The 21,680-nt window shown below is 42.1% G+C and overlaps 1 protein-coding gene across 1 annotated transcript in view; it reads right to left on the bottom strand.

Annotated features, from left to right (window-relative positions):
- cacna2d2b (calcium channel, voltage-dependent, alpha 2/delta subunit 2b) overlaps positions 1-2,745 on the bottom strand; it is a 32,716-nt gene extending 29,971 nt beyond the window's left edge. The window contains exon 1 of the mRNA XM_030092819.1: positions 2,540-2,745. Coding sequence (XP_029948679.1) covers positions 2,540-2,655 — 116 coding nt within the window. The 5' untranslated portion in view covers positions 2,656-2,745. The remainder of the gene's footprint in view (positions 1-2,539) is intronic.
- Positions 2,746-21,680: the final 18,935 nt, after the last annotated feature.

The following is a 21,680-nucleotide window of genomic DNA, read 5'->3' as shown; positions in this document are numbered from 1 at the left end:
AGGTAGTAATTGGTAAATAGCTTTCATATTTTTTCACTGTGGTAGGAGAAGAACGAAGGTCTGTATTGAAACTTTTCTAAATTCTTTAATGCCCGCAGCAGAAGAGTTGTGGCGCTCTTACACAGTTGAAACACAGCAGTTACAAGCCTGCATGTTGAAGCACTGTCCAGTACACGGGTCACTACATGGAAATTTGCTGCTGTTTTTCTTTATGGTTTGCTTTTTAAATGGGTAATTTTTACAGTGTTCATTGATTGTCTTAATATACGTAGATTTTGTTTTTGATGAGCAGTAATGATATTTTGGTGCTGCCACAAGTTCCTGTAAAGCAACTCAATCTGCTTTGTGTGTGAACGGTGCCACTGAAATATGCTGTGTGTCGATCGCATGTTTAATCTTGGAGGAATTCTGTTTAACTGCATCACATGCTGCTTGTATATTGATGTGACAATGATTAGTCTATATACAATAGAAAAAAATGACATGTGACTGTAAAATGAAATTGTACTTAATGCAACTGAAATAGTGGTAATAAAGAACATGGTGCAACTTGATCATGAATATCTCAAAGTTGTAATTCGGTCCCTACGCTAAAAATAGCCTAATTTCACCAGAGTTTCTTTAAATGAACTTTTCCTTCTTTTTTCACTATCAGCATTGGATGCTAATATTTTTTTAAGAGGCCTGCTGACTTGAATCTGCGAGTATCGAACATGAGTTTTCCAGGTAACCTGGCCGCTTCACAACGTCCAAAGACTGCTTGCTCCTTTCACTCATCACTCTAAACTGGTTAAACATGTTGTGAATTTACAGCCAATTTACTGTGACAGTGATTGTTTCTCCCTCTCTCTGCTTTGCGCTCATGATCCACTGACAGTCACCACAAGACTGAAGGATAGAGTGGACAAAGATGATGGATGAATGATTCAGGCAACCGCTGGATTTATTATAAATCAAAATGATTGCTGGTTGCGGTACTTTAACCAGGACTTTCCTGTATACCTCACCTCTGAGCTCCACAAGCTTAACTCCATAATAAAAGCATGATTAATCAACCATCTATCTATCTATCTATCTATCTGTAAAGACTGCAAACGGAAGGGGTGGGGGAGGAAAGGGTAAATGAGGGAGGGAAAGAAGATAAATCCTTACTGCTGCAGTATTAATTCTTAATTGGAATGAGATGCTGTTCTTCAGAGTAGCGATTCTGCTTCATTTAGCTTACACGAGGAGACCCAGGGCACACGGCTGTGTAGCTGTTTCAGAGCACTCAGCAGAAAAATCCACAAAAACAAGGAAGAGTAGGAGGAAGTGGAAAAGAAAGCAAAGGCCGTACACCATATGAAATAACCAAATCCATCATTATGCATACACACACAAATATATACACAGGCTCACACCTCCCTGATTTATACAGCCTGTTTTCTAATTGGTAAATACACATCAGATCTGCAGCTGTGATTGGCCAGAAATCCCTCATCGTGTGCCCCGAAGATGAGTAGACCATCTGGCCTGTTCCTTCCTCCAGAGCAGCCTGATTGCTGAGCCTGGAGGTGGGCCCAGATAGCTGTAGTCTCCAGTTAAGTGCCAGCCGTACTTAACAGAAACAGGTTAAAGGTTAGGGATAAAAAAGCTGAGCGCGCAATCGATTAAAGAGGCAGGAAAAGCAGAGAAATGTTAATTCTATTGTAGCATGCAGCAGGAGCGCTCACTAAACACCACACCTTCCTTTCTTCTTCGGCTGCCACGCAGCAGGGGCACACGCAGTGTTTCTGAGGATGAACTTGTAGTGTTTTCATGCAACTGCTTTTGCAAGCCTGTGTTGGAGAAAATCTAGCAGTGAAGCACAATAAAAGCAGGGGAAATAAAGATGGAAGTCCGTTTTCCATTTCCCATTCACACACAGTTGAGGTTGTGAGGCACAAAAAATAATTAATTAAAAAACTAACAATCCAACTATTTGAACTAATGAAAATCAGTCAGCCACAGCTGTAACTTAAGCTGTAACAAATATTTCAACATCTTTTCAAACTGTGAGTTGAAAACAAAAACCCATTTCCTTGATATAAGTACAGAAGACTTGGTGTTATTCCAAACTGAAGATACAAATTTATATCTGACATCAGGCACTACAATTCCAGGGGATTTATAGATTTCTCAGAAACAGTTTCAGAAAAGCAGAAAGTAGAAAGAAAATAATTCCCAATATTGGTCAGATGATGCTCAATTTAACAGCTATAGTATACAGCTTTTCCAGAAACACTGAAGCCCTGCAAAAGCTCTGGATGTTTTTTGTTGCTGATTTTTTTTTTTTTTTTTGTATATATTATATATAATGAATACCAAGTGATGGAGGTGGACTACACCTCCGAGAGCACTGACATTTAAAACCCTTGCTTTTTGCATGGACAGAAACGCCACCTGTCAAATTACATAAAGGCACGAAACAAAAACAGGGTGGCTGAAGTATCTCCTGAGTGGTCGAAAACCAAAGTTCCATCCCATCGGCGCTAATGTTTTCATCCTGAGGGTGACTTACGTGTACTGCTGGGGGAACGTGAGACTGTCCGCTCCAGGCCACGATGCGCTGAAAATCAAGATCATCTGGAGAGATACCAAGCAGACGATGCTGCAAGATCTTTCGCCTATCGCCATTTTCCATTAAAAATGCTCGTCGCGGGGGGGGGGTGGGGGGTGTTCTCGGTGCGTGAATGAAGCGCTCCCGCACCGTCTCCGGAGGGTGAATGCGGCTTGATAGTGAGGAGGGAACGATCCGCGGGTCAGTTTCAGTTCCGCCTCCACTTCATATCGCTGCTCTGCCGTCAAGTGGACGCGGAGGAGGCAGTCAGCGGCCGCGGAGGCATCGCGGACGGTGGGAGATGCACTAATGCAGCTGCCAAGACACTGCAGAGTCTCCCCTCCTGCTCCCACACACACACACACACACACACACACACACACACACACATACACACACACACACCACCAGCAGCAGCACCACGATCACACAGACCGGCGCGTGCACGACAGCTCTCTCTCTCTCTCTCTCTCTCTCTCTCTCTCTCTCTCTCTCTCTCTCTCTCTCTCTCTCTCTCTCTCTCTCTCTCTCTCTCTCTCTCTCTCTCTCTCTCAACAGCAGCGCGTAGATCCAGGCGCGTTCACGCTCACCAGGCAACAGAGGAGCGGAGAGGAATCTGGTTTTATTTATCTCTGCAGAGCCACGTGGGATTTGTCACCGGCATAAATTTAGTTTTTTTCTTTATATATATATATCGGGGCTGACCGAGAGCTCCTCTGCACGCTGCACAGCAGATGAGATGCAAAAGGTCCCTGAACGCAACACAGATGAAGAAGTCATCAATTAGGGTTTCGCTGCTCTGCGCCGGGACGAACAGCCAGGGCCCAACACAGGAGGGCCCCCGCCGGCTTCACTCAGCAGGCACGTCTGATCATTCAATTAAAAGTGTTACACCCCACTATTTTACAGTTAAATATGATCTATTATGAAATTGATTATTGCTTTGCATTTCTCAACATTTCCACATGTGATACATGTGAGAGGAGCTCCTGGAAGGAAGACTATTGAGGAAACCCCAACATGAACTGGGAAATATCCAGAATGCAATGCGTGTCCAACTGTGAGCCAAACCACTACACCACTGGCCACCACAAACTGTTCCCACCTTACCTCAAATGTTCCTGGTTCGTTGAGACCTGGATACTTTTTTTCCCCTCATAACTTTATCTCCCAGTTGCATCATGGTGGATGATATTTTCAAGGTATTTTAAATACTGAAACAATAAAATTGTCTCAAAGGAAAAATGCTAATGAATAGTTGAGGCAAGTTGTATTACATAAAAAGGATCACATGAATATGAAAACTTTTGGGTCATCAGAAAATTAATCTTAGTTCACAATTCAAAAATGTGTTGTTGTGAATGTGAGTGATTGAGGAATTGTCTCTGTGTGTTTGCCGTGTAATGAGCTGGTGACCTCGCCAGGGTGAAACCGACCCTCACCCTTTGTGAGCTGAGATTGAGTCCAGCACTCATTAAAGAATATTTGAAATGATAGACCACATTTTGCATGTTTCAAGGCCAGATATTTTTTTTAACAGTTCAACCACAGAATAAAAAATAAAAAGCATCCTTCCAAAATGATTTAATAATTGCATTTTTGCTTCCCTGAGTGTTGGCTCAAAGGGAAACTGTCCCACTTACAACAAAGTTTTCAGGTGCAATCTAGGCATTTTTTTCAACTTTCAGTAGTTCTAACCTCTGCTAACTTTATATGTGACAACTACAGGGTCTCCTGTTCCAATGGTTGTTGTTTAACTCCTGTCTCCTCCTGTCTGCATGTCGAAGTGTCTTTGGGCAAGACACTGAACCCCAAATTGCTCCCAGTGGATGGACTGAGCGCCTTGCATGGTGGCCGCCACCACTGGTGTGTGAATGTGAGTGTGAATGGGTAGATGTGTTAATGCAGTGTAAAGCGCTTTGGGCTCTGTTAATGCAGAGGAAAAGCGCTATGTAAGTGTAGACCATAACTCTACAAATGCCAGCATCTAAAGCCACTGAGCTTTTTTCTCTTCACACTGTAACTTTATTGCTGTCGGACCCTTCATATGATTCCATCATGTGTTCTTTTACTCTGTAAAGAGCTCGACTTGGAACACAGTCCATTGTTATTTGCAGTTATTTCTGATCTTGTCCTGCGGAATACCCATGCTTTTGCTACCAGGTGAACAGATATGTCATATTTAGTAGATCACACTTTCCAATCCTGCAAGGTGTGTCAGTCTTTACTTCACTGACTGAAATATGATTTTTTTTATTATTATTAATATGACTTTCATCCAAATTGTTATGCTATTTTCTTTTAAAACTTACATGCACTTTTTTTTAAAATTGTAATTACTGTACACAAATAGGACAAAAGTTATCCAATAGATACTTAATTCTAAGGTGTCGTATCATGGTTACGATGACTAAGTTTTGGAGTTAAAAGCTATTTTGGAAGCAAAAGTTCAGTCTCTATTCATCCTGCATTTGTCTTTTCATCCTATGTCCATAGGTGTTTCACACAAACACAAAGTATGTCATATTAGTTTAAAGTTTAAGTTTAAGTTTAAAGTTTATTAATGGAATGCCCCTTGAGATGTAGCATCTCGTTTTCGAGGGGGTCCATAAACACATACATATGTAACACAATTTACAATAACATACACATTTACACATAAACACACATACCCACACACACACACACACACAGGACAGACATGCTCCTTTGTTCCCTCACCCCCCAATCCTCCATGAGTTCTATAACAGGTGATACATCATTGACAGAAGTTTAAAGGAAAAAAAAAAAAAACTAAAAACATAAGCAGGAAGCTTTAAGGTGTGAAAATAATAAGGATTGGAATTGACCTAAAGATGTTACATCGCGAATGAATAAAGGTAACCTATTCCAATGAAATGGAGCCCTGTACTCGAAGACTCTGCCACCACTCTCTTTGTTTGTACGTGGAACAGTAAAAGTAAGACTATGAGTGCTTCTTAAAGAATATACAGAAGTAACTGGAACCAAAAATTGCTTAAGATACAGAGGACAATAGAAATAAATACATTTGAAAATGAATAGTATCCAGTGATATTGTCGCCTTTCATATGGTTGCAACCTGTTCAGCTTCTCAAACAAAATACAGTGATGAGTTCTATAAGGGCATTTAAGTATGAATCGACATAGAGAATTGAAGAGAGCATTTAAAGGCTTGAGATACGAGTCATGAGTGTTTTGATAGATTGTGTCAGCATAATCAACAATAGGGAGGACAAGTTGAGTAATTATTTGCTTCCCGACTTCTTGTGTAAAACAGTTTGCAGACCGAAAAAGAGGAGTGAAAGTAGCATATGTTCGTCTTATAATGTAATCTACTTAAGGTTTGAAGCAGAGCTCAGGATCAAACCAAAGTCCAAGAAATTTAACAGAGTCAACATTTTGGACAGTTGAACCATTACTAAATGCAATATGTAGGTTAGGGGATGTAAGTAAGTTATAATGAGAACCAAAAAGCATGCAGCACAATTTCTTCAAATTCAGCTTTAATTTATTATTTTGAAGCCAGTTTTGAATCAGATTAAAATCTGCTTGCAGCTGATTCTGCAGTTGTGTGAGATCGGAATCAGCATTATAAAGCACTGTATCTGAGAGAACAGGTGGATTATTGGAGACACTACTAATGTTAGAGAAGTGTTGATTAAAAGTGTGGAGGAGGGGCGTGGTTTGCTCTCGGCTGCAGGAGAGAAGGAGGCGGGGAAGCTGCTCAGGGAGCCGGTGTCCAAGGTGCAGCAGGTGCTGGCAATTGATTTGATTACTCTCTCCTGCTTGAAGTAGTGTGCTGGACCGGGCGGAGAGAGGAGAGAGGAGCAGAGCTGAACTGAGCAGCAGACTGGAGAGGACACGCACGCAAGCCTGGAAAGGCTGAAGACTGGAGCGACCCGGATCGAGGTCTGCACGGTGTGGCGGCGGCGGCGGCTAGAGAAGCCCGCCGAATTGAGGGGTGGGGATTGGGCCCACTGATTGGACAATAAAGGAAGTTCAAACTCACTGGCTGTGGTTCTGCCCGTGTCTAGCCGACCCGCGGTGGCACTTGTGTGTCACAAAAAGTTTGTGAAACGATAACAGAATCAAACGTCTTTATAAAAATTTGATTTTGCATTCCTTGTTTGTGTTTTACTCTGATTTCTAAGTAATTTGTAATATTCCCAATCAGAAGGATCATTTGAGGATAGAAATTTTGCCCAAGCTTGGTCTCTTTCATTAGATGTTTACCTTCAGGGTGTCTCTGTAGCCACGTGCTGAGGATGACGGAATCTGGCACTGTAGCGATTTCGTGCAGGATGGCATTCAATTTAAATCCAGGTGGCTGCTTTTCTTGAACAAACAACCGCAATATTACTAATAATAGTCTGGATGCAGGGGTTCAACTGACCAGTGCTATCTTTAGCCTTAAAAACATTCATTGTTTTGCTTTATTTTGGTTTTAATTTTTGAAATCAGTATAATTTCTAGATTATTAAAATTTTTAGATTGCAGAGGGAATCCCTCTCAGGGAATCAATCACATCAAAACCTTCCTCTTTGGTTAAAAACTTGCTTATTTTTCCTGAAATCCCTGTTCTTCCTCCATATCATCAAACTCTCTCTCTCTCTGTCTCTCTCTCTCTCTCTCTCTCTCTCTCTCTCTCTCTCTCTCGCAGTGCATGCTGGGAGTGATTGGTAGTAGGAGTGTGTGAGAGGTTGGTGTGTGTGGCGTTGCTTTTTGCGTGTATTTTCTGTTCGGGGATGAACAGCGGCGTGGTGGTCTTCCTGGACCAGGTGGAGCCGGCCAACGCTGTGGTGGAGTCGGGGACAGGTTCGTCCCGGTCCAGCCGGCTGTCCGGGTCGTCCTGTCCAACGTCTGATGGTGAGGTGGAGGGACGGGTGGAGCTGGATCAGGGTGAGACCGTGGTGGAGGAAGAACAGGATGGAGGAGCCTCATAGTGATTTTAATAATGAGGCTGAGTGGAGGAGGGAATGGAATTTACTTCATGCTAATAAAACTCTTCTCATCAGGCCAGTTCTTGTCCACTGCTGCTCAGCTGAACTCTGTGTGGCAAGTCATCTTTCATTCCAGACAATGGTGTGACTTCCTGTGTTTAACATCTCACTGAAGGACTATGAAACTTAGTCAAACATTCGACTGCTGTTTCAGCTAAACGCCTTGAATATGGACAGAAGGAGTCTGAAACACTCGGCTTGTTGGTTTTATTGAAGAAGAGAGATATGAATCCGTAGCCTTTTTTCAAGGCACCTCCAAAATGTACAACAAAAGCTGAACCATTGATTGATTCAGAATACAAAAATACACATCTCAGTGACTCCAAATCGTAATAAATACTTAACCATGCATTCTAACCATAAAAAGGCACAGAAAACAGTCACTTAGTAGTCACAAAAATAATCAACTGCTTTCCCAAAAATCATCCAGATAGTAATACAGGTGAGGACCGTAACATTATATTCCAAATGTGAGAACACAAAGTGTCTTCATCGTGTTTATGGCCTCGCGGTGCTGAAGGAGAAGAATTCAGTTCAGTTCAGTTCAGTTTATTTGCCATTTGCAGTATTAAAAACACCACATTGGAATGGGGTTGCAAGCAGCTCTCGGTACACATCAGACATCCATTCATACAATGCATGATAAAAACTCAAGCCACATTAGACCACAAGAGTCAGAGAATAATAATGATAAATAACAATAATCAATATGTGCAATGTGCCCCCAGTACTAAAAGTGCTTTTGCCTTATTAAAGAGCATTGTTTAAGGACATCACAGCCTGTGGGAAGAAGCTCCTACTGTGACGTGAGGTTGTGCATTTAACAGCACGATACCTCTGACCAGAAGGAAGAAGTTCAAAAAAGTCACTGGCCGGGTGTTTGGACGGGTCATTAATTATCGATAATGCCTGAGTTAGAAGTCTCTTTTTGTAAATGTCCTCCAGAGCCGGGAGCTCCACACCAACAGTCCTACTGGCCGAGCGGACCACACTGTGAAGCGCTCGCTTTTTTTTAGCTGTGGCGCTTCCAAACCACTCTGTAATAGCACCTGTTAGGACACTCCCGATAGCACAACGATAAAAGTTAGTTCAAATCTGCCTGTTCGGAGTAAAAGCCTTCAACTTACGTAAAAAGAAAAGACGCTGGTGAGAAAAGAATGTGTCTCTGGCAATACCTCAACTCACCAGTTTCTCATCGTGTCTCATTTAAGCCTGGAATATTCACTCCGACTGACCTGTAGAAGTCAAACTAATTCATAGAAACCGTCTGAATCTTCTATTTCAAACGTTGATGTATTTGATGAGAAATACGCTCAACAACATCAGGTCACTTTTTGTGGCATCTTTCTAACTGTGAGGTTATATTAGCTCCATAAGTTTATAGGTATAATTGAAGTATTCGAGCTGTCCAGAGCACCATGTTTGTTTGTTTTTTGTCTTTTTTATGACTTTACATCACATGAAGTTCTGGGGTTGAGGTGGGACCACCGCTGGAGATAAATACCACCACATCCCTCGCTCCTGTCCACAAAAATGTTCATAAAGGCTTCAAGAAACAAAGACAATGTAAATTAAGTGCTACGTCAAATTGCCAGGGTGAAGTCAATGAAGAGACACACTGCACCAAAGCACACATAGTTTTCTTACTTATCAGTGAATTGAAGTTTTGGTAACACTTTATTTGAAGCCCCCCTTTATAACACATTATAAGTACATTTATAAAGCATTATAATGCCATTATAACACGTGTAGCGCTAGTTATAAACATTCATAGATGATCACAATGCCAGGACCAAACCCTAACCCTAACTCTAACCCTAACCCTAATCCTGTGCTGTAGAGTGAGTTATAAAGCATTGTCATCATTTATGAGTGTTGAAAACTACTTATAAACACTTATAATGTGTTACACCGGGTGCTTCAAGTAAAGTGTTACCGAAGTTTTTCCTTCTCAGTGTTTTAACTTTTAAGCCAGATGTCAAAACATCCTAAAAGCACAGCAGAAGAAGAAGAAATGCAGCAGAAGTGATGCAGAAGATGGAACTGCACAGAGTGTAAAGGACCAAAAACACCTGAGGTGAGGAATTCGATGTACAATAATGAAAAAAAAAAAAAACTGAGCAGTGTGGCTCCCGCTCATAACAGTAAGACAGTGTTAGCAATGTCCTGGGTCTTCCTGCAGCACAGCATGCATAAACTCAGTGTGGAGGTGTGGTTTGTCCTGTGATGGACTGGCGACTTGCTCATAAGTTAGCTGGGATTGGCTCCAGCGCCCCACGACCCTGCACAGCATTAAGTGTCGTACAGAAGATGGATGGAAGTGTTTTTTAATTATACATTGTTTGTTTGTTTGTTTGTTTATTTCATTTCGAGCTGAATTTCATTCACAGTGCTCGGCAGTAAACAAAAATTACATTACAATATACAAAAATCATTACAATCAATACAGCATAATACAATAACAAAACACATTTATATTGGCTCGAAAAGGAGTGGGATGAAGTAACACTTATTATCTCCCACCCCTCTTTACTTTAACTCTTTAGCTCAAGATATTACAACCTTCATTGTTACACAGTTGTGTTCACAGTACAATTTATAACACTTCCTTTTTTATAAACAAAAATCATTTCCCTTAATATATTTTTCAAAAGTAATTTCTTTCAGTTTCTTTTTAAATAACTTCATATTTGGACATTCCTTGAGCACATTCACAGAGAGGACTTACTGCTACTTTCTTTCACTTAATGAAAACCATGATTTAGAACCATTGCCGATATTTCAAATTGTTATACTATGCAAGGTACAAAAAAAATGACATTAGGTAACAAGCCGATTGTGTGTCAGTACGTGTGTTTTGTGAAAGTAACTCTTGTTTGAATATCAACTTTCTCTCTGAATTAGATATATCTTAATGGTGTGCACATAACTACAATACTGCAGTCTTGTTGTGACACACGACATACACTCTGTGATTTACTTTAATGACTAATTTAATCCTGAAGATTAACTAAAGTTACATCAGTTAGAGGGAGAAAGATTCTCTTCAATTTGATAGCAGCTCTTGAAAGACAATAGTTTTAATGACAATAAGAAGCAAAATAAACTGAAAAAAGTACAAACAGCAGCAGACATTTCTTAAAAGGGAAAGCTTGGAGGTTTTTAAAAAGGTTGCTGATACATTACTTACTGTGGCTTTCAATACTAATGTTATTTTCAGTTACTCTTCACTGGAGACACTGGAGTGTTTGTGCTGAGTTGTGGGGGAACGGCGCGCTACTCACATGCAGCGTCGGAAAACGGAGTGTCGGGTGGGGGCACCCCTTGTACGGCCACAGTGCCCTCCGCTGTACACTGCGCCCAAGGCGGCCGCCTAGTTCGCCTATTCCCATTCAAACCGTGGCGCACAAATGACGCCATGACTGCATTTGCACTTCATGCCACTAGGTGTGCTGTTTGCATGTTCAACCTTATTTTACACAGACACCACAGAGGAAGAAGGGCGCCGCAGCCGCTGCAGGCTCTCTTTGCATGTTGTGAGAAAAACAGTGTGAGCCAGCAAGACGTGGTAAAATGTTCATTGATGCGATGCACCGTTTTTTCAATAAAAGAGAAGAACTGAATGATCGTTTCCGCACATTTTCTTTACGTAGTATCAATTAAACTGTATCACAAGTAGTTTGTGTACTCAAAAGACCAAGATTCCTTGCGGATAGAACATGCGCAGAACAGTATTTCATGTCCCTTTCGACCGGGTTTTTAAATATGAATATGAGCATATTCAGGGTTTTGCACGTGTTTATATGGCTGTGCGCCATGTAATGTATTATTCCGTCAATATTCCAGTTAATAAAGAGTTTTTGCCTTTATATAAACGTACTCAATCTCGCGGCATTCAATCTCGCGAGATCTCACAGCATTTCGATCTCGCGAGATCTCGTGACAAGAGATCTCATCCCATCCCTAATATACAATAAACTACATTTAGTAATAATTCTGTTGTTATTTTTGATATTAAACAACTTTTCTTTGTTGCTTTTCTATCAGCAGCTACACATCTGATATTTGCTCTGATGGACTGTAGCTACACACACATTCTCACTGTAATTAATGAACGGGTGCAGGAAGTCTTTGGTTTTGTCTGTCAGACTGTACAACTCTACTGTATACGTAGAATATGAGCAACAACTCTGGACAAAATATCCTGCAGTCTTGGTCAATTTATAATGTTTTTTTTTATTCTTTATTTGCACATTTCCCTTAATGCACACGCGCACACACACACACACACATACACACACACACACACACACACACACACACACACACACACACACACACACACACACACACACACACACATACACACTCACACCCATTGTGACATAAAGTCTATTCTACTTCTTTTTCAGCGTCGCTGTTCCTTAATAAAAGACACCTTTTTTTAATCTATTTGTGCCCTTTTTTTTTTTTCTTCTTTTTTTTTTGGTTTAATTGAATTGTGCCTAGAAATTAGCTTTTTTTTTTTTGTTTTGGTTTAACCTAATTGTGCCTGGAATGAAGCTCTTTTTTTTCTTTTCAGTCCTAAATTTGTTGTGAATTTCTTCTTCTTTCCCTCTGTCTTCTTTTTCTCCGTCCCCAGTTTCCTTTCCATTTCCAAATTTCTGTCCAGCTGAGCGAACTGGACAGGAATCAGTTCTTCTGGCTCTTCCGGCTGCAACAGCTGAACAGTTTCCTCCACCAGCTCCACCGCCTCGACTTTTTAACCGGTTTCACCAGCTCCACCGACTTCACCAGCTCCATCGGTTCCGTAGGCTCCACCGGTTCAACGGACTCTGCCGGTTCAACGGACTCTATCAGTTCAATGGACTCCACCGGTTCAACGGACTCCACCGGTACAACGGACTCTATCGGTTCAACGGACTCTACCAGTTCAATGGACTCCACTGGTTCAACGGACTCTATCAGTTCAACGGACTCTACCGGTTCGATGGACTCCACTGCTTCAACGGACTCTACCGGTTCAACGGATTCTACCGGTTCAATGGACTCCACCGGTTCAACGGACTCCACTGCTACAACGGACTCTATTGGTTCAACGGACTCTACCGGTTCAACGAACTCCACCGGTTCAACGGACTCCACCGGTTCAACGGACTCTACCGGTTCAATCGACTCCACTGGTTGAACGGACTCTATCGGTTCAACAGACTCCACTGGTTCAATGGACTCTATCGGTTCAACGGACTCCACCGGTTCAACGGACTCTATCGGTTTAACGGACTCCACCGGTTCAACGGACTCTATCGGTTCAACGGACTCTACCGGTTCAATGGACTCCACCGGTTCAACGGACTCCACCGGTTCAACGGACTCTACTGGTTCAACGGACTCTACTGGTTCAACGGACTCTACCGGTTCAATGGACTCCACTGGTTCAACGGACTCTCCCAGTTCAACGGACTCTACCGCTACCGGATCAACGGACTCTACTGGTTCAACGGACTCCACCGGTACAACGGACTCTATCGGTTCAACGGGCTCTACCGGTTCAACAGACTCCACCGGTTCAACGGACTCCACTGGTTCAACGGACTCCACCAGTTCAACGGACTCCAACGTTTTAACGGACTCCACCGGTTCAACGGACTCTCCCAGTTCAACAGACTCCACCGGTTCAACGGACTCCACTGGTTCAACGGACTCCACCTAAGTTCCTAAGAGTTCCTAAAAGTTCCTAAGTTTCCTTAGCTCAGGAGGAGACCTTACCAGAGTTGCCAGCTAGAGTCCATCCTCGACATCCTTGAGCCCATAACCCCAGACCCTGTGGGCGCAGCTGGATCGTTTCATCCATGGGGTCTGGTTTGGGGCCGGCGGCCTGGGAAACTCTTGATTCTGCAAGAGATCAATCAAGGAAAAGCCTAATTATCACCATTCAGATGCAGCAGCACATCACAAAAAAAGAGAAATTAATTCATTTCAATTAATAAGATTAAAACTGACAGCCCTAATTAAAGCATGTGTTCTCATTCAACAACAGAGAGAAATCGAGGAAGAGACCTTACCAGAGTCGCCAACTAGAGTCCATTCTCGACATCCTTCAACGGACTCAACCGGTTCAACAGACTCTACCGGTTCAACAGACTCTACCGGTTCAATGGACTGTAACGGTTCAGTGGGCTCTACCGGTTCAACAGACTCTACCGGTTCAACGGACTGTAACGGTTCAGTGGGCTCTACCGGTTCAACAGACTCTACCGGTCCAACGGGCTCTACCAGTTCAACAGACTCTACCAGTTCAACGGGCTCCACCGGCTCCAGTGGCACCACTGGTTCTGCAGGCTCCAATGGCTCCACTGGCTCCACCGGTGCCGCTGGTACCAATGGCTGCACTGGTTCCACTGGTTTGACAGGCTCCACTGGCTCCTCTGGCTCCACCAGCTGAACCACTTTCCCTGTCAACAGAAAATGTAGAGTCACAGTAGTGAGTTTGAGGGGTTTTTACACACTGTTTAAACTAACAATCAGCAAATCAAGCTGCTCTGATCTGCTCTGATTTTGAGGAAACAATCAAATTGAAACGTGTGATTGCATCATGCAGGTTTGGAATCGAACACTGTCAGCTCACCTGGCTCCACCCTGTTTCGCTCCATCGCTGCTTTCACTCTGGCCTCTCTTGGTCTCTGCACATGCTCTGATTCAACAAAAGAGAGAATTCAAGGAATTAGATTTTGCTTACAATTTGAGAGGAAAAAAAAAAGGTTTTTCTTCCATGATGAGTTTCCTTAGCACAGGAGGAGACCTTACCAGAGTCGCCAGCTCAAGTCCATCCACGACATCCTTGAGCCCAGAGCCCCAGACCCTGTGGGCGCAGCTGGATGGTTTCATCCACAGGGTCTGGTCTGGGGCCGGCGGCCTGGGAAACTCTTGATTCTGCAAGAGATCAATCAAGGAAAAGCCTCATTATCACCATTCAGATGGAGCAGCACATCACAAAAAAAGACAGAAATTAATTCATTTCAATTAATATGATTAAAACTGACAGGCCTAATTAAAGCATGTGCTCTCATTCAACAACAGAGAGAAATCGAGGAAGAGACCTTACCAGAGTCGCCAGCTAGAGTCCATTCTCGCTCTGTCTCTCTGAAGGCAGGGAAAGTTGTTTTTCTCCCTATTCTTCCGTGATGGTTAATAGTGGAGATGAATTCACACTTTGGGATTATTGCAGGACTGTAGGACTCTGGAGATGCAGATGAATGAATCAAATCGGAGTTTGGGTCTGAATGGAGGAAATACAGTTTATCCAGGAGCGATCCAGTTATTGAGGATTAACCTCTCACTTTCTGCACTGCTGAGTTTAGGAGTTCTGACTTTTATCCTTCACTATCATATAGTGAATATATTTCACATATGTCTCCGTCTCTGACAGCTGAGAGGGGATTTTTTTTTTTTAAGCAGCAGCACCAGCCAATCAGGGAGCTTTATTCCGAGGGTGTGGACAGGTCTACTCGGAACTGATCAGCGCCTCTCAGAGCACCACACTACAGGATTTGCGATCAGAAATATTAAACATGTTCATCTTCTATGATTTCCCCTTCCGACGCCTCCCGAGAGGCTCCAACTGGAAAAAAATCTCTCTGAACCGCCGCACACCAGAGGATCGGACCGAACTCATTAGCATACTCCCGACAGTCGGACCTTGTCAGCTTCGGTCGGGAGGAGAAGATCGGGGCAAAATTCGGCCTGATCATCCTGTAGTGTGTGCTGGCCTTAAACTGACCCACAGGTTAACGTGACCCGCCCACTTTCCCGCCGACAAAAACCAAAACACAGACGATAGAACTTCCGGGTCACGGAGATCGAAGAAATTGAAAAATCACATTAAAGTCTGCTCTGTGGCCCTATTTCAACTTTCCTTTATTTGATCTGTCTTAACAAACGGGATATTGAAAAACAAACCAATTTTCATTTATTTGTTTTTATTTTAAAAACGAAAAAAGGAAAAACGACTCATTTTTCAATATTTTGTTTTTTGATTCTTAATTGAATATCAATTGAACGAATGATACACCGATTCTTTAACCCTGAATAATCATTCTCGGGGTTTTCCTCAAACCTGTCAGTGGCTCAAGCAGTGACGTCTGACCCTACATGCAACTGGCAGTCTTGAGCAAATCAGTTTTCTCACACAGGCCTGAATCACATCATTGCAGCATTATCCAGGAAACTGTTGACAGGTGAATCTTCTGGCCACTGCTCAACTACTGAAGATGGAAAAATAGAAATTTATTTTGACAAATTTCCAGAGGTGGAAAGAGTTCTGAAAATTTAGTCATGAAGTACAAATACTGCTACACTGATTAATGCTCAATTGCACATAAAAATGCTGGTGTCAGAAAAATACTTAGTAGTTTTACTGTGTTGTCAGTAGCAGCCATCTTATTTGATTCGTCTGATACAATGCTGCTTTTCTCAGATGAACAATGGAAAAACTCTGCCAAGACAGTTTGTCTTTCTTGTGACCAAATGTTAATATAATCAGGAATTTATTTTGATTAAATGAATTCCCCCTTTTAACTGGATAGTTAACTTGTGTCTCACTTCTAGTTCTCTCGCTCCTGAGGCCCGTCCTGTAGAGTTGTACTTGTCACTAAATAAAACTGAACTGAATTGATACATATATTACAATGTCATAATAATTAAAATAAAATTTCATAATCAAATAATAACAATACTTATGCTTAAATACCTAAAAATTTAATTAAATAAGATGCATTTTATTGTGTTTCGGGGGATAAAAAACATTGTGACATTAAAACCCTTACACTGTTGCCAATTCAGTCAAGAACGTTCTAAATGATGTCATCGTCTAATTTGCATAGCTGATAATTTGCATATATAGGTCAAATTAGGTGATGACGTCATTTAAAACTGAAAGTTCTAATTTACATCATCATCTAATTTGGATAGCTGCTCATTTCTATAGGTTAAACTGAACTTTATCGACCAGTGATGGGAATAATAGTGTTCGAATAAACTGCGTTACTAATGGCGTTACTATTTTAGTAATGAGTGATCTAACTAATTACTTTTTCCAGCTCTACAATGCCATTACTGTTACTGACAATAATATGAGGCGTGGCTTCGTTACTATAATTCAGCGCTTTCAGCTTGGTTTTTCCACCACCCACGGAGTAAAAGATTATTTACAGGAAGTGAAAATGTCAGAGTTATAAAGATCAAAAAGGATGCATGAGACTGAGAGATCTGTGAGACCACACAGTGTCTGCTTTCTGTCCATCTCATCACTGTGGCTCCTCTCTGATGGAAGAAGGACTCTATTGTGTGGCAGTCCAGTGAGGGTTTTCTCTCTGAAGACATGGGACAGTCAGTAGCACGACCATGCTGAGGAGCACCACATGAAGACGACTTGTGGAGGTCATTCCTCTGACCTCAGTTTCCTGCTCAACTGAATGACCAACTGTGAGCTCAAGCTTTGCATCTGAGTATGAGCCAGACAATCCTCCTCTCCCACACTCCTCATACTTATTTTGCTTTCTGTGTCTGCTGTATTTGGCCAAGACAAAACTTTCATTACTGTCCTGCTCTTTAGACATAAGTCACATGAGTGAAGAATGGCAAAAATGAGTAACTAATTGTATTTATTAAAAGCCTTATTGAAAGCCTAGAGGCTGCTTTAATGAAGTGTATGTTGCTCCTCTGGGGTGTAGAGGGCAACGTGATGTGTGAACGACCCAGCTTTGTCTCAATCAATCTGTGATGAAGAAAAGAGATCGCACGCACAATGAAGCTGGGTTTAATTCACACGAGGAATTAGTTCTTCCTCAACATACATCAGCAACAACAATGATCCAGATAACTGCTAAATGGCCTTAAAGAGTCCAAAAGTCCATGTGGCCATAGCTTACAAAACTAGACTAAACATCATCAAAATACATTACAATTTCACAACATATCATAACATCATGAACTTCAATACATTTTCTTTTAAACCACAATCATTTGATCATCAACAATTAATTACTCTTTTTAAACAGATTTTATATACAATGATTTTAAATTGTACAGTATTTATATTTTTAACAAATCAATGAAATCATATTTAACCAAAATCACCATGCTTCAATATCATGAACTAAGCATATGAGGCAGCAACAGCATTCAATATTCAAATGGCTGTTCTGTATTTAATACAGTTTCAATAGCAGTACTGGTATTTGGCCATAAACCATAAATATGCACATTCAGGGACATATAAAACCCAGTTACATGCGTATTGTATGAAAAACCTTCCATAAAATGTTCTCAAATAATGTTCTCATGTGGTTCTTTGCACCAATACTGGTCTGGAGTAACTTATCTCCATGTTGCAGTTCCCTCATGCTTCACCAGTTAGCTTAGCAGGTTAGCTTCCAACACTGTTCATGTCACTCAAAACACTGACACTTCATTTTACTCTGCCTACTGAACACAATATTATCTCGAACATGTCACAAACCAGATAATATGCCTTATATGAGTGAACTTAGAGTATTTACCAACCTGTGATGAAGAAAAGAGATCGCACGCACAATGAAGCTGGGTTTAATTCACACGAGGAATTAGTTCTTCCTCTGTGGTGCGTCCTCCTATCAACATCAGTGCGCGATACGCGCCATCTACTGGGTATCATGGGGATCGCATCTCACTCAACAGAGCTGAAATTTGAACCACTGAGTACATGAAATTAAACAAAAAGTTTTATGGGGTGTCTGCTTTTAACACACCTTTTTAGAGAACCATTTCCATCTTTGAACAAACTTACTTATTCTATCTTTTAACAACTATTTTCAAGCCTCTACACTCTCCCCTACTTAAAATAAATGTCTCCTGACATTTCACGTTTTAGGGCAACTTAGTTTACGAGAGTGTACCAGTTGTAAACAAAAGGTTGGTTTTGGATTTGGCATGGATAAGCCATAAGGTTCTGAGGTATTGGCACAGAAGTGGGAAGTAGGAGCGATCTTACACCTGCAGTCCATGGTTGGTACGATGGTTGTCCCAAGGAGTCATAAGTCAATCTTTCTGCTGGTTGAGCTCTCCTTTGTGACCTTCTAGGCTCATACTGTCCTCCATCATGTCCATCCATTTCCTCAATCCGTCTTTGTTCCTCCTGCAGCAAAACTGGTTCAGCCATTTGCTCCTCAACAACCTGCTGTTCAGGCACAGATTCTGGTCTCACTGGTGGGCGAAATTCTCTCGCTGTGGCATTGAGTCTGTGTTGATTTTGAGGATTTTGTACAGGTGTGACAGGTACTGGTTGCTGAGTGTTTTGGTTTTGAACATTTTGCTGAGGATTTATGAAACCGTATATTGGGATTTTACTCCGGAGATTGTAACGATAAGAGTAGTCTTCATCCTCCGAGTCGTTACTCTCTGTTTCATTGTGGTCTGTAGTAGTCTCGATTCTTCTGTCTCTTTTCGGTTTTGTCGTTTTGACTACAGGCAGCTCTTCTTCCAAAGGTAAATCATTTACTGGCAATAACAAGTTTCTGTGTAACACTCTCATCACTTTACTGCCTCTCTCTGCTTGTACTTTGTAGACGGGTCCATCACCTACTCGCTCAACAACACGGTGTACTTCTGATTCCCAGTAGGCACGTAATTTTCCCGGACCTCCTCTTTCAGAGAGATTCCTAACCAGGACTCTGTCGCCTGGTTGGAGAGTGACACCTTTCATGCGTTTGTCATATTGCTTTTTGCCTTTGCCTGAAGATTTTTGACTGTTCTCTGCAGCGATTTTATAGGCAACACGCATCCTATCAGCCCACTTTTTAGCATAGGTCTGATGGTTGTGTTTCTCTGTCTCGTTTGTTTGAAAAAGTAGGTCTACCGGCAACCGAGGAGCTCTGCCGTACAAGAGGAAGAATGGCGAGTATCCTGTCGACTCATGTCTCGTGCAATTGTAGGCATGGACAATTTGTGGGAGATGTTCCTTCCAGTCACTTTTCTTTTCCTCCTGTAGAGTGCGAAGCATTTGGAGTAAAGTACGATTCAGGCGCTCCACCGGGTTGCACTGTGGATGGTATGGTGTGGTTCGTGAGTGAGCGATTCCTGAGAGCTGTTGCAATTTTTGGAAAAGATTGTTCTCAAACTCACGTCCCTGATCATGGTGTAACTTTTCGGGGTACCCAAAACGTGGTATAAAATCTTGGAATATCTTCTCAGCAGCTGTTTTGCCTGATTTATTCCTAGTAGGGTACGCTTGCGCGAAGCGAGTAAAATGATCTTCAAGTACTAAGATGTATTCATACCCCCCTTTACTTGGTTCAAGATGCAAGTAGTCAATAGAGACTAACTCAAAAGGAGCGTTGGTTGTGATTGATCCCATAGGAGCTCTCTGGGGAACGTTTGGTCGTTTTTGTTTGATGCACAGACATTTTTTTGAGACATAATCTTCGATTTCTTGTTGCATATTCGGCCAATAAAAACGTTCACGGGCCAGATGAATCACTTTATCACTACCGACATGACCCATATCGTCGTGTAGACTTCTTAACACTATTGGTTTTAACGGTTCTGGAAGGACAAGCTGTTTGTGGTGCTCTGTTTTTCTGTACAGTAGTCCATTGTCAACTTCCAGCTTGTTCCACTCATACAGTAATCTCCTTGTTTGTTTACTCATTGTCCGTTTGTCTTTCTCGTTAGGTGTCCAGCTCTTGAGTTTGAGTGAGATTACCTCCTTGATAGACTCATCTTCTTGTTGAGCAGCTTTAATGTCTTTTGGAGTCATGCTCAAAGTGCTTTGTGCTGGCTCATTTTTTTCACTGGAACTCAGTTGTAGTGCAGCTACCCAGGGCACATCGTTGTTTTGGACGGCCTTACTTCCCTGCCACACCGCAAACACTACATCTGGTAAAACGTTCTCTGTGTACTCACTCATCTGTTGTTGGAGATCCAATGGGTATCTGGACAACATGTCGGCATCTGCATTCCTTCTCCCCGGTCTATACTTGATATCAAAATGGAAGTCTGCTAACTCCCCAACCCACCTATGCCCCACTGCGTTTAACCTTGCGGAACTGAGAACATAGGTTAATGGATTGTTGTCTGTATAGACTGTGAAAGTCGGAGCGTAATACAGGTAGTCACGAAACTTATCACAGATGGCCCATTTGAGTGCGAGGAACTCAAGTTTACCAGAATGTAAGTGATAGTTTTTCTCAGCAGGTGTGAGAGTCCGAGAGCCATAGCCAATCACTCTGAGTTTGTTGTCTTGTTTCTGATATAAGACAGCTCCCAAGCCTTGGTTGGACGCATCTGTATGTAATACAAATGGAAGATCAAAATTAGGATAGGCTAGAATGGGAGGATGGGTCAGAATGTCCACAAACTTTGACACAATGTCCTGATGTTCACTTGTCCAAGTTATGGGTGTTCGAGAAGGAAGTTGGTTTTTGTTTCCTTTCTTTACTTGTCCTTTCCCTCTTTTTGGTGTTGATTTGTTTTCACAATTTGTATCAGGGCTCTGGAGCAGTTCAAACAACGGTCTCGCCAGTCTTGAGAAGTCTTGAATGAATGATCGATAGTAGCTGAGGAAACCGAGCAATGTTCTGAGCTCTCCGACTGTGCAGGGTTTCTTTTCTTTTAGAGCGATCACAGCATCCAAATCTTTCGGGTCAACCTGGACCCCTTCGCCAGACACAAGCCTACCAAGGTAGCGTATTTGTTTTTTAAACAGTTCGCACTTAGCTGGACGAAGTTTTATGCCATGTTGTCGCATTTTACACAGGACTTGTCGAAGATGATCTACATGTTCCTCAAAGGTTTTAGAGTAGCAAAGTACATCATCTAAGTAAGGCACGCAGCACTCATCTCGAATCCCTTCTAACACTCCCTCCATACACCTTTGGAATGCGGCCGGTGCGTTTGTAAGACCGAAAGGAACCCGCACCCATTCGTACAAACCCCAGGGCGTGCTAAAAGCAGTTAAGTGCCGTGACTCCTCACTCACAAAACCCTGATGATATGCGCTGCCCTGGTCCAAGATGGAAAACCAGGTATTTCCTCCGAGACTGTCC

The sequence above is a fragment of the Salarias fasciatus genome, chromosome 5 (assembly GCF_902148845.1).
Source record: "Salarias fasciatus chromosome 5, fSalaFa1.1, whole genome shotgun sequence".
Classification (NCBI taxonomy): Eukaryota; Metazoa; Chordata; class Actinopteri; order Blenniiformes; family Blenniidae; genus Salarias; species Salarias fasciatus.
The sequence above is the reverse complement of the archived record's forward strand: the minus strand, read 5'-3'. Positions and strand labels throughout refer to the sequence as shown.